The sequence below is a fragment of the Scatophagus argus genome, chromosome 20, assembly GCF_020382885.2.
Source record: "Scatophagus argus isolate fScaArg1 chromosome 20, fScaArg1.pri, whole genome shotgun sequence".
Lineage (NCBI taxonomy): Eukaryota > Metazoa > Chordata > Actinopteri > Scatophagidae > Scatophagus > Scatophagus argus.
Window position 1 is genome coordinate 10,087,564 of NC_058512.1, and position 12,084 is coordinate 10,099,647.

Sequence of the window (12,084 nt, forward strand, 5' to 3'; positions counted from 1 at the left end):
CAGTGTTGAATTGTTGATTGCAGGGCGTTTTTGGTTGTGCCCTTGTTTTGTTGGCGGATGGGGTGATTAACATTGTTTATGTGCAAAGCAGACGCCGTAGTCCAGTCTAATGGGATAATTGGTAAACCCTGTATTCCCTGTCTGGGCATAAGGTCAGTGACAGACAGATGGAGAGGCTCCACAGTTTACTCAAAGCATTTGTCTGCTCAACTGATGAGCTTGGAACAAGACTAAGTCCACAAGACTGGAACTGTATTCCAGAATCAGTAGAGTATTTCAAAGATACTAAGTGTACTGTTTTAGTTGGCAGTATGCAAAACATACTACATTTTATGAGAAGGAAATGATTCGGTGTATGTGACACTGGTTGTCATTCAAGCTCCAGCTTGTAACGCTGCTGCCAATTTATTTTTAATTACATTCTTTTTGTTTTTCAGTTCCAACATTTCCTTTGCGTGTAGGATTCTGAGAGAATAGTGTCCATTGTCAGCACATCAACCGCACACACTGCACACTCAAAACCTGCTTAGAATCAGTATGTACATGTGGTGCGTGCTGTAAACTAAAATGCGGTTAGAATCTAACATTTTTAGCTTAAACTTTGTTCGCATAATATCCTGGTATTAAATTTTAATGATGTGAACAGGCATAGGTAAATGCTAAATCTGATTTCTACTTTGTCGGCTATGCAGAAATTTCAACTCAGAGTACTGTGTATCTAACTCTGCTTGTAGGGTTTACTGAATATTGTTCCTTGCAAGGTCCTGCCTGCATCTCTAATTCTGGTTACTGTGGCCTCTCAGGCTCACAAGAGAATGTCCCATATGCTTTTTCATGCAAGACATTTTGACATGTGAAAGCAGGGAAAGCACAGGAGTAAATATTAAAGTGAATGATGGACGAATTCAATTTAGTTAATTCATTTCAGTTCTGGTATTATGAATGCTGGCTCACACTATCATCGTTTATTGGGACACGTGAATAGAATGGAGCAATAACGTAATTTGCCCAGTACGGTAATTCATACTGTCTGCTGTAAAAAGAGCTATTGTTATTTTTAATTAAATACATTTAATAAATTGTATTAGAAACACTTATAATAACTCCATTCCTTTGCACCAAACTCTGCCAAGCAACTGAGTAATTACATCACTTCATCCATGGTGACATTGCAGTCCTGTAAAGGTATAACTGGCACATAATGTATGCTGACAATATAAAAGTACCCAAACAAAGAAGGATGTTTTTTTCTGGGCATATGTAGTATAGGCCAAATGCATTAATAAATATTTCTGTTGGAGACAGCACATTTACTCAAAGAATCTTAACAAGACAAGGCTCTTAGTATAGCCAATTGCTGTAATGGCGCCTCTGACAATGATTTAAACCCAAAAGACTTACGTCAGTGTTTTACAGTGTACATTATCATCCAGTCCCTACAGACATGTTCATAGAGACTGCATCAATTAAATAAAAACCTAATTGAGAAAGAGGTCTGAATTAATCCCTTAAAATTTATTGGCTAAATGCACTAGTTGTGATTTGACTTATGGGACAACATAAAACTGAAATCTAAGTAGTTGAGCACTGTATAGAAACTAAACTCACATAATTTAGTCATCATTTAAAGAACATAACACTATCTGAATGCATGGGCTTGTATGACTCAGGATTTGATTTATGGATCTGCGATGTGTCTGCAGTCTTAACAAAATGACCTCCACTGGCTGAAATTATTAGCCATAGTTAAAAGCCACTGGGCACTTACAGTAATTGATTGTTTCCACAAATCTGCCATGTTGACACTGACCAGGTTGTAGAAAACGAGTGCTTTATCTATATGGATGCTGTAAAACCCTTTGAGTCCCATTCTCCATTCCGCATTAAAAAATGTTGCTAATAAAATACACATGATGTTTGGATGATATTTATTGGTCACAGTCCTACAACTTCAAGTACATCATGAGATAAAACGACAGAATAATAATAATAAGAGGAAGAAGAAGAACAAGAAGAACAAAATCAAGTAACCGAAAGTTTCTATTTCCTCCAAATGCTGAAGTTTTATTGTCCTATTTCAGAGTTCATTTCATTTATATTTATAAATTTTAAAAATGCACAAGTACCTTACTGACTTGAAAATGGAAATCAGATTTTTTGAATTGCTTGGGAGTTCCTAACAGAAAGAAGATAATGGTCACAAGTCTCCAAGGTGCTTGGCACAACCATGGACAGAGGACACACTGCATGGTTAGATCAAGCACAATGGGGTCCTGGACAAAGAACGAAACATCCAACGCAGATCATCCAGCTCAAAATAAGGTGTCCGAGGGACTCAAAAGTGTTATAACTTAAATAATTTAAATTAACAGTAGAAAATCAGTAAAACAGCCACCTAAGCCACCCCATTTTTGGTAAACGTAGTGAAGTATCAAAACTTCTAAAAGAAATACATTGTTGTCAAAGTATTTTCTCGCAGACGTAGGACGATCCTGTGGCTCAGTTTGTATCTGCGCTCCAAGAGTCGAAAATGTCCCAAGTTGTGAGGGAAGGGAACAGGGGCTCATGAATCGATTAACAAAAATGAATCACAAATCACAACATTGGTGACGATTAGAAAAGAATTGCTGCAGTTACAAACATCTGCAGAAAAAAAAAAAAGAAGAAAAAAAAAGATTAGTCATAGGTCACACCCACTGCGGAAAAAAACGTCTGCGCACGAACTGCGTCAAACCCCACCCTTCTGTCCTTCGCGCCCAACTCTGTCAGACATGACTGAAAAAAATTCTAAAAATTCTGGTACCGTTTTATGATACAAACAGTCAAATGTGAAACATTTTCAAGAAAAGATTTTGAGCAGGCCTGAGGAACGGCGCCATAATCAAATTAGTTGTCCATCACTCTATTGGGTGTACTTCAACTGATCAATGGAAACACAGTTTGGGTAACTCATCAGCGATCTTGCTAGGAAAGACAGCATCTCAAAGAGTCCACTCTATGAAATTTTACAAGTTACTGACTGGAAGACAAGTCTTGCGTTGGCTCTCAGACTCTTGACTTTTACTTATTTCTGAGGACATTTGAGGACATTTGCCATCCTCTCAGAGTAAAAGACAGATCCCCCTTACGTTTTAGTTCTAACTATGTTAACGGTCACTGAGTGTAATGTCAAGAGTCATGATATGATCAGGCTAAGAGAGGCGGTTCTCCAAAAGGTTTGACAATCTTGTTACCTTGTGTCTCTTTCAGCTCCCCTGGGACATCTTGCTAAAATGAGAAGGCATTGGTGCGATAATCAACTTAGAGCTCTGGCAACTGAACCACTTTGTGTGATGAAATTACCCCACAATACACACTAATGCACCAAAGAGAAACCCTGCATTTGTTGTGACCAAATGGCACGAAAATGGGAGTACTTTGGATGAAAATGGTGGGCGGTGGTGGTGAAACAGACTTCTGTTTTTCAGAACAATGAGGATGTTTCAAAGGGATGTGGTGTGGCTGATGGAATGGTGTGATGGCTTTTATGCATAGATGATTGTGATACGTAAATGTGTGTCCTTACCTTGTTTATTCTTTCGTCAAAAATTGACACCAAAGTCAGGGGCTGCGGTTCAAATACATCTCAGGATCTAAATTTGACTAAATGTTCTTCACCATTTATCTTTCAAAGTGCTTGACTTGAAGCAAAAAAAAGTACATCAAATGTTCCTCAGACTATGGATTATAGTAACCAACCTGACAAATTATCAATACAACGCTACAAATATGAGACTTAGTCATAACTTACTCTCTATTTATCTGACAAACTCCAGCTGCCATCTTTGGAAAGTCACTTCTACACATCTGGTCTTTTCAAGGAACCCACCTTTCCATCTTCTGGCCCCAAAGTCGATGTTAGGTGCAGCTGGTTGACTGAGGCAAGTGGGTGCTCTGAGCTGTGTCTTTGGGTCCTCTAGCTTGCTCTACTGAAGGCAGACTGTCCTGACTGCGTCCTCACCACCCTTCAAGTCCCCATCTCCTGCCCCTCCTTCGAGCTAGGAGGGGTTGGTGATGTTCTCTTGGGATAGGTGCACTGGCAAGGAGGACTTGGTCAGGATAGGATTGGATGTGGGTTGGGGAGTTTGGGGGGGCCAGTGGTTCCGCATTTCATAAATATTAATATAGAGTCCTCCCTCTCCAAATGGGTAGATTCTTTAATTTTGTTAGAGGGGGAAGTGCTTTATTCACTTAATGGCTTTTATTAGTGCCCGGTCTTCAACTCTTTCATTAGCTAAAGTGCTGCTATAATTTACAGGGTAAAAGGGGGTGGGGAAGAGGTGGTGTCTGAGGAGGGTTGATCCTGCTGCTGTGGGACAAGCAGACAGTACCATCAAGCACTGCAGCTCTTCCTAAAATGTGTCTTTTCTTCAGTAAGAACTGTATTCTATAACACCAAATACACTGCAAAGCATCCTCTTTGACCATTAGTCTCTCTCATGCACATCTGCTTTTTATAGCTCCATTAAGTTGAATCCCGTTGCACATATAATTTGCTGTTAAACATCCAATGCTAACATTGTTCGGAATAGACTATATGGACAATACTGATAGCACCTCTGACAATTGACTTATACATGAATGAATAAAGATGGTTACTATGGTCTTGCAAAGCAGTTTCTCTCCTTGACCAGACTGGATTCATTTCAATGGGGAGCAAATATTGAGACGGTTTGCTTTTGCTATTGCATATTGTATGATTTCATACTCTTTTGTTAAATGCTGATAAGCATTATTGTTAAAATTCCTCTATTGTATACTGGCCTTTTACAGTTTGATAAATTTTATGTATATTAGATGAAATGCATGGGTCAGTTTATTTAACCAAAGCTCAAATTAGTAAGGGCAACAATGCATCTTTGCAGCATATTAAATTTGCTTTGAAACAAGCTCATAGGCCTTTGGGAACATGGAGGCTGAATTTGTATGTAGCCTTATTGTTTTGTTTGATGAATCCTTATTCTTCAAATTTAAAGTCTGATTGTACAATACTGTAGTCTACACACTTGCATGCAGTGTATGTTCTGGCGCCATCCACAGCAATCACTGACTAGTATCAGGTACTCAGACACAAAATGGCTGCTGCACTTCATGCAGGTTGCAATGTAATGACATTAGATAATGCAGGCTTCCAGAAGTGCTCCCGGCTCTGATGAAATGCTCTTTATTTTGCTCTGTGGAGTCTTGTTAGTTGTGAACAGCTGGTGTATGATGTCCCCAGACTGCGTCTGAGTGAATGAACTGATTAACCTGAGTGGCCGTCCCTACCAAAGAGAGAGGGGGTGGGCCACCAGCCTGAATAACTGCCTTCATCATCAATGTCACATAAATCACTTAGCTGAAGAAGTCTTTCAAATGAGACTTTTCTTTTCATCTGAGCCAGACTGTAATGGTCGCAGTAACGCTGTGTTTCTGAGGGAAACCATGTAAGTGTGATGGAGCAAAGGATTCAATGGTGCAACATTTCTGTGACACTTCAGTAACAGACCACATGTAGCTATCTTATCGTATCATCTTGATTTACACAGAAGAAAAAAAGTGTGTCTAGCTGCTAACATTCATGTGGAAGGCTGAAAGAAATAGGAAAAAAAAAATAAAAAGCAAGATTCCTTAATGGTTTTTAACTGTACACATTTTATTTTGATTTTATTGCAAGCCTTAACCAATATTCAATATGAACTATTCATGGTGTTAAGTACTGTAGGTTCTTTTAAACGTGACACTTACATTCATGCCATTTTGTTTTTAAATTAGAGCACTTAATTGGGAACCACATGAAACAGGTGCTCTCATGGATATGTTTGGTGATTTTATGAGAAACTGTACAGAACATTTTGTGATAGAGGCCATGCGCTTATGACTCCTTTTACTTTTTCACCAGCTGGATAACGTCTTCATCCTCCAACACATGGTCCTTGCCCACCTTTTGGGGATTGTGTTTCACAGATGCTCCCCAAACCAGCGCACTGAAAGAGGAACAGTTATAAAATTACTGAAATTACTGCGTTCAAATTATTCCTTTATGGCAGTAAACAGGCTGCAAGTTTCATTTTACACCATGTTATAGAACCACAAAAAAGGATGAATTAGCTCAACAAGAATCAATCCACACCTTAATTACAAAAGAAAATTATTTATATAGATCTTAGTATTCTTTCTTTGCTACAGCAACAATTGTTCTGTAACCTACAGGGTACAAAGACGCCCTTTAGTTAGCAAGGCTTTCTAATCACGTGTGTCACCGTTTGACCCAGTCATTCCCTGGAGGATGGGTAATGCTCAGCAGCATTAACATAGCGACTGATTGATGGTCTTAGCTCCCCTTTTAGAGATGGTGGTGCAACACATCATCTCAATTCCTAATCCAGAGTCTCAGATTAATGCTTATCTGGCATACCTCGCCACACCAAGGGCAATGGCTGTAATTAACGCAACCATGTCATTTTAAATGATTTGAAGACCACTTTGAGTGTGGAATAAAGCAGATAAATAGCATTGTTATCATTACAGATCTAAATGATACTTGCCATGTAAGTGAATAAAAATTCCTAATGCCAAACAGAAACATGTTTGTGGCTGACTCTGCTTCTTATTCCAATTATGAACTACAAAGAAACTGCAGCTATGCAGATAGTATTCGTTACCTTTTTGGAATATAACAAGGAGAGGACATAGAAGAAAAAAAATGTTATTTTAAATGGAGTAATGTCCAAGATTGCACACATGATCAAATCTAAATGCTAAGGGATAAAATTCCCTTCAAGCTAGTATACAGTACTCACTACTTAAATTCTTTGATGAGGTTCTTGTGAATCTTTAAGCAGAAATCCTCGACTGAAGTCCGTCCGTTAGGGAGTACAACAGGAGATGTGTAATCAGGAAGCTGGCCTTTGGGTTTAGTGTAGCTGCAAATGACAGATGATCCGTTCAAATCCTGCAGTCTGAACCAACAATTTAAATTTCACAGTTTTCTTGCTGTACATCATTTACATCCCCAGCTATCTTTCACCTCCATTCACATCCCCTTGTGGTGACTACATAACAACTCTTACATGCGCACAAGTTGTAGGTAGTCCCATATCTTCTCTAGCAGGTCATCAAAGTTCCAGCGGTGGTGGGCTGAGATGGGTACACAGTGAGGCACCTTGTAGATAATATCAAGTTCCTCGATGGAGATCTGATCAATTTTGTTGAGCACATAAATGCACGGAATGTAGACCCTGTTGTGACAAGAGACAGTGAGTGGCTGTTGTCCACGAAATTGCTGCATAAACAACAACTATTAATGAAAAGAAGTCTTGAACTCACACCTCTGTGTCGTCTTTTATAAATTACTATAATTAAAAAATAATAATAATGATTACCAACTGCAACAACTGTAAACCAAATGTCATTTTCCTTGAATTTCTAATGCATGTGTAGCAGAGTGGTAAATCATGAACAGGGCATCATAAACTCCTGTAGAATCCTTGTTGGATTTTGCAAAGACCTTCATTTTGAAATGTAAGTATTGACATAAGTAAATGTAAGTAAGTACATAAATGTAAGCATTGTTAAAATTATTTTTCCCATGCTTCCCCCATGCTTGGTAATGTATTTTTATTGGAGAAATTTAATTTAATTAATTATTTCTGGAGGCTTTACTTCCTCTTTTTGTTGAAGACCTTTCCCCCGAGGAAGGTAGAAATGTTTCTCACTTTTATTTTATAAATCTGTTCATTAGAATAGAACCTTGTCAAGGCATGTGTCTACTGTTTCATACCAAACAGACCCTGTGAATGCTTTGTTTTCCTTCAAGTACAGTGAGATTTTGCTGTTGCTCTGAAATGCTGAAAGGCACTTCTAGAAAGTGATATCGTTGTCTAACTACAACCCACTACACATGCTCCACCTTCATTATCTTTTGTTGAGTTTTTATAATACATAATACATTACACACAAGTGCAAAAAATGGTAAGTGATCTGAAAAGTGTGAGCTGCAACAGTATTTTCAAATGTATCTGCATCGGTGTAACAGGAATTGAAATGGAGTCGAAGATTTCAACAGACCACACCCACTGGGAATGACTAAGGAGGGCCCATTCTGGCACTTCTGCAGCTTACCGATTTCCCTCCACCACATCAATGAGGTCATCAGCTGTGGCGTCGCTGCGCAGAGTGATATCGGCATTGTGGATCTTGTACTCTGCCAGGATAGTCTTAACAGTTTCAGCATCCAACTCACTCTGTGCACACTGGAAAGAGAGAGAGGGAGGACAGGCATGATGTTAATTGACAACAAGATAAAGAAAAAGAAATTATTTAAATTATATATCAAACAGTCATAATAATGGATGACTTTTCACATTATACGATTTACATAATGCGTTAAGTGAAACAAAATGAAAATCTATAAGACAATAACTATGAAGGAGCAATGTCGACATGTGTAATCTTATGCATATCCACCAGAGGGCAGCATTGAAAAATGTTTCAGCGTGAGACAAAATTATGTAAAAATGTGTTTTATTACAGTTGGCTCTGCAGGTGAGTTGAAACCTTTAAACATACACACATGCACGAGTTATTAAAGGCTTTTACAAGTTTGCATAAACTAATGACATGCCAGAAAATTCCCATAATCAAACTGAGCTCACAATCAACTATAGACATCCATGACAGCTAAAATCCCCCATGCCAGAATAATGACAGTATTAACAACAGGCCACCAGTTTATAGAGTGACGGTTCTCGTTACGATAATCTTACTTTCCATCTCATCAGCTTGTTGAACGACAAGTCGACAACCAGTATTTACACATACACGCCGCCTCTAAAACTATGTAGAAGCTCTTATAAGCATTAAACTATTCATTTTGCTGACTCATTTAGAGGTGATATTTGTGAGAATTTTTCATTTGTGTTTTTTAAATTGCTATTGTTCTGTGTGAGACATACTGTAGCTGTGAAATTGATGCCTCCTTTGTCCTTTTTCTTGAAGCCAATGTTGGGTGGTTGTTTGTTAAGTCGGATGCCAAAGCCCTCCAGCTCGTGCTCTATCAGCTTCTTGTGACCAAGAGGTTTCAACACATCGAGCACTATCAGGATTAGGTTGCAAGTTCGAGCCACTAAAACAAAGGGAGGAGGGAGACCGTGGTTAGAGCAGGAGGAATCACATTCCCTCTATAGTGGATTCATTATGTACCCATTTAATAATAGCAACACTCATAGGGTTTTCCTTTTTTCTGCACACAAAATATCTATATGCATATACCGCACTGTATAAAGTCTTTGATCTCCTATAGTGATCAAAGCATCCTTCAGGCAGAAATGAATTAAATCATCTAAAAATCGCTTTCCACTCTTTATTAAACCTTGTTTAGCCTATTTGCTGATAGCAGCAGCACATAACAGAACATGGTAATGACTAAGTGTAAGTGAAAAATGTCTGTTTATGGAACAACTGGAAAAGCATTCCACTTGTGCATTAATGTCATAAGGGAAAGACTAAATATAACTGATCATTTGTTTTACAATTTTATGTTGTTGATTAAAACCTATTTCACTCTCAGCAGAAACCTCACAGAAGACATATTTTACCTGCGATGACCTGTCTGCCTCTGCCCTTGCCATCCTTGGCCCCCTCAATGATTCCTGGGAGATCCAGGAGCTAAGAAGGAAGAAACCAGAAAGAGAATGAGCATCCTATTGAAAAAACTTTTATGGAAGCTGAATTAAAAAGAAATTCTTGTACCTGAATTTTGGCACCTTTGTAGCGAATGACTCCAGGTACCGTTGTCAGAGTGGTGAATTCATAGGCAGCAACCTCAGAGTACACACCTGCAAGGTTACTTAGCAGTGTAGACTTTCCCACTGATGGGAAACCGACAAAGCCAATACGAGCATCACCAGTTTTTGCCACATCAAAACCTGAAAAGACAAAAAAAAAAGGAATGGAAACTCAAATCAGCCAAATATCCATATATGGATATTCATCTATGATGCTTTAAGTGACAGAAAAGGCTTAAGACTATGCTTTTATAAAACCTACATACGCGTAGAAAGTGGACAAACGACCTAAAAAACTATGATCTTACCTTCTCCTGTTGCACCACCGCTGCCTCCTTTTGGCGTGATGAGTTCCCTCCTCAGTTTGGCAAGACGTGCTTTGAGCAGACCCAAGTGGTGAGCTGTGGCCTTGTTCTTCTGTGTCCTGGCCATCTACAATTGACAGTAACAACACCAGCATAAGGTATTATTCTTTGCAAGAGAGTACTGTAGTAACCTGTGAGTTGTAAGAAGAAGTATAGATTACACAACTAGAAGGAGCTAAAATTATCTTTGGACAGTACCCACTTTATTTGATTACCACAGATTACTTTATTTGAAGACCACAGAAAATTCATATTAACTATAGATACACTTTAGAAACTATTTTTGATTTTAAAGAGGACTGGAGATTTTGTCTCTCCATCCCTTAAACTAGACAGAAAATTGTATTTTAATGCACAGGAAGTTTCAGTGTTGATATGGACACCTGACCAACGTTTTAAGACAGACTTGAAAAACCGTGAACTCATCCTGTAAGGTAATACGCAAGTGGGATAAACACAATGACACCTACGGGCCATGGATGTGATACTATCTTAAGTGATTAGTATTACAATACTTCTCCTTTACTTGCCCCTCTGTATCACCACTTACTAAGCTGACCAATTTCAAGACAGCAACACGGTCTAAAATAAAAGATTTAACCTTTTGTAAGGTGTTACCACTAACCCTAAAGGATCACAATTATCTGTACTATCTCCGAGGAGGCACAACATACGAAAGAAAAGTTTTGATGTTAAGGAAAAATCTGTCACACACACACACACACTGCATCTAATGTACTGCGAGAAAACACGCCGAAAACGCCGGATTCCAATAGATGTTTGCTTCATGTTACGTTATTTTAGGACTACGTTGGGATGTTTTGTGAGCTACGAGAAGCAGGCGACGTGTGAATTTGAAGTTTAACACAACACCAACGCTGTACACGGTTGCTAACTTGATTGCCAGCCACTCAAACCGAATCTGGAGTCAGCACTATCTATGCTCCTGACATAGCCAAGTGATGGCAACACCGTGTAAATTCTAATATGTGAGCCATAATTCATTTGTAAGTTTAATTAGAACGTAAAGCAACTTTACAGGTAACTTTTTCAATACACACTGTAATCTGTCAGTGTACTACGCGGCCCAGTTGTGGGGTTGAGGCTAGCATTTGCTAGCGTTAACAGCTAGCTTAAACGTGACTGATTCATTGGGTTAGCAAGCTGTTCACTGATACCTTACCTCATTTTCAATTTCTGCTATTTTGGCGAGTATACTCATAGTGACGGAAATTCCTGTGGGCAAGCAACGTTACCAAAAAAATCAGAAAGATCTTACATGGAAGTTGATAAAGTTAACGTTGACGTTAGTAATTTAGCAAGCACACTAGCCTACACCACGCAAGTACCGCTGTGCGCTGCTTCGCGGAAAATCTCGCGAGGACAAAGGTCGGGAGGGAATGTTTTGCCTCAAGCGTTGACTAACAGGTTATTAGAAATATATAGGAGGATAGAAATAGCGTACTTTACCTGCCTTATATAAGAAGGTGTTGCGAAGCGGCCTATGCCTCATTCATGAGACAAATATTGTAGTGCTTTGTACTGTGCTGTAACAGTTACACCAAAGAGACATATCCACTCTAAACCTTGTAATGGTTTCATCTGAACAACCATTCAAAGTCCAAGAACTCCCATTCTCACTTCACAACCCTCCAGATTTATCTGTCATATTTAAAATAAATTTATCTATTTATCTAGCTAACTGTATAATATACAGTGTGTGTGGTTAAAACTAGCTACTTATGTATGTATGTATGTACCCTATGCAGGACTTTTGATGTAGGACTTTCACTTGTAATAGAGTATTTTTATATTGTGATATTGGTACATTCATGTACGTCAAGAATTTGAGTTGTTCTTCCACCACTGATGATCAGTATCTTCAGAGTCCACAATGCCTACAACTTGCTGTC

General features: G+C 38.7%; 1 protein-coding gene across 1 annotated transcript; it reads right to left on the minus strand.

Annotated features, from left to right (window-relative positions):
• Positions 1 to 5,653: 5,653 nt before the first annotated feature.
• Positions 5,654 to 11,562, minus strand: drg1 (developmentally regulated GTP binding protein 1). Its single transcript, XM_046375862.1, has 9 exons — positions 11,355 to 11,562; positions 10,115 to 10,238; positions 9,772 to 9,947; positions 9,618 to 9,687; positions 8,976 to 9,145; positions 8,143 to 8,273; positions 7,092 to 7,259; positions 6,822 to 6,944; positions 5,654 to 6,005 (listed from the first exon to the last, which is right to left on the minus strand). The coding sequence occupies exons 1-9, from the start codon at positions 11,391 to 11,393 to the stop codon at positions 5,906 to 5,908; spliced, it is 1,101 nt and encodes a 366-aa protein (XP_046231818.1). The 5' UTR covers positions 11,394 to 11,562; the 3' UTR covers positions 5,654 to 5,905.
• Positions 11,563 to 12,084: the final 522 nt, after the last annotated feature.

What these genes read in the sequence shown, in the direction of transcription:
- drg1 (XM_046375862.1), bottom strand. Translation starts at nt 11,393, where the DNA reads ATGAGTATACTCGCCAAAATAGCAGAAATTGAAAATGAG. An exon ending in GCATCAATTTCACAGCTACA is followed by an intron (nt 8,274 to 8,975) that starts GTATGTCTCACA and finishes CTCTCTTTCCAG; the next exon opens with TGTGCACAGAGTGAGTTGGA. An exon ending in CTCATCAAAGAATTTAAGTA is followed by an intron (nt 6,006 to 6,821) that starts GTGAGTACTGTA and finishes TTCCTCTTTCAG; the next exon opens with TGCGCTGGTTTGGGGAGCAT.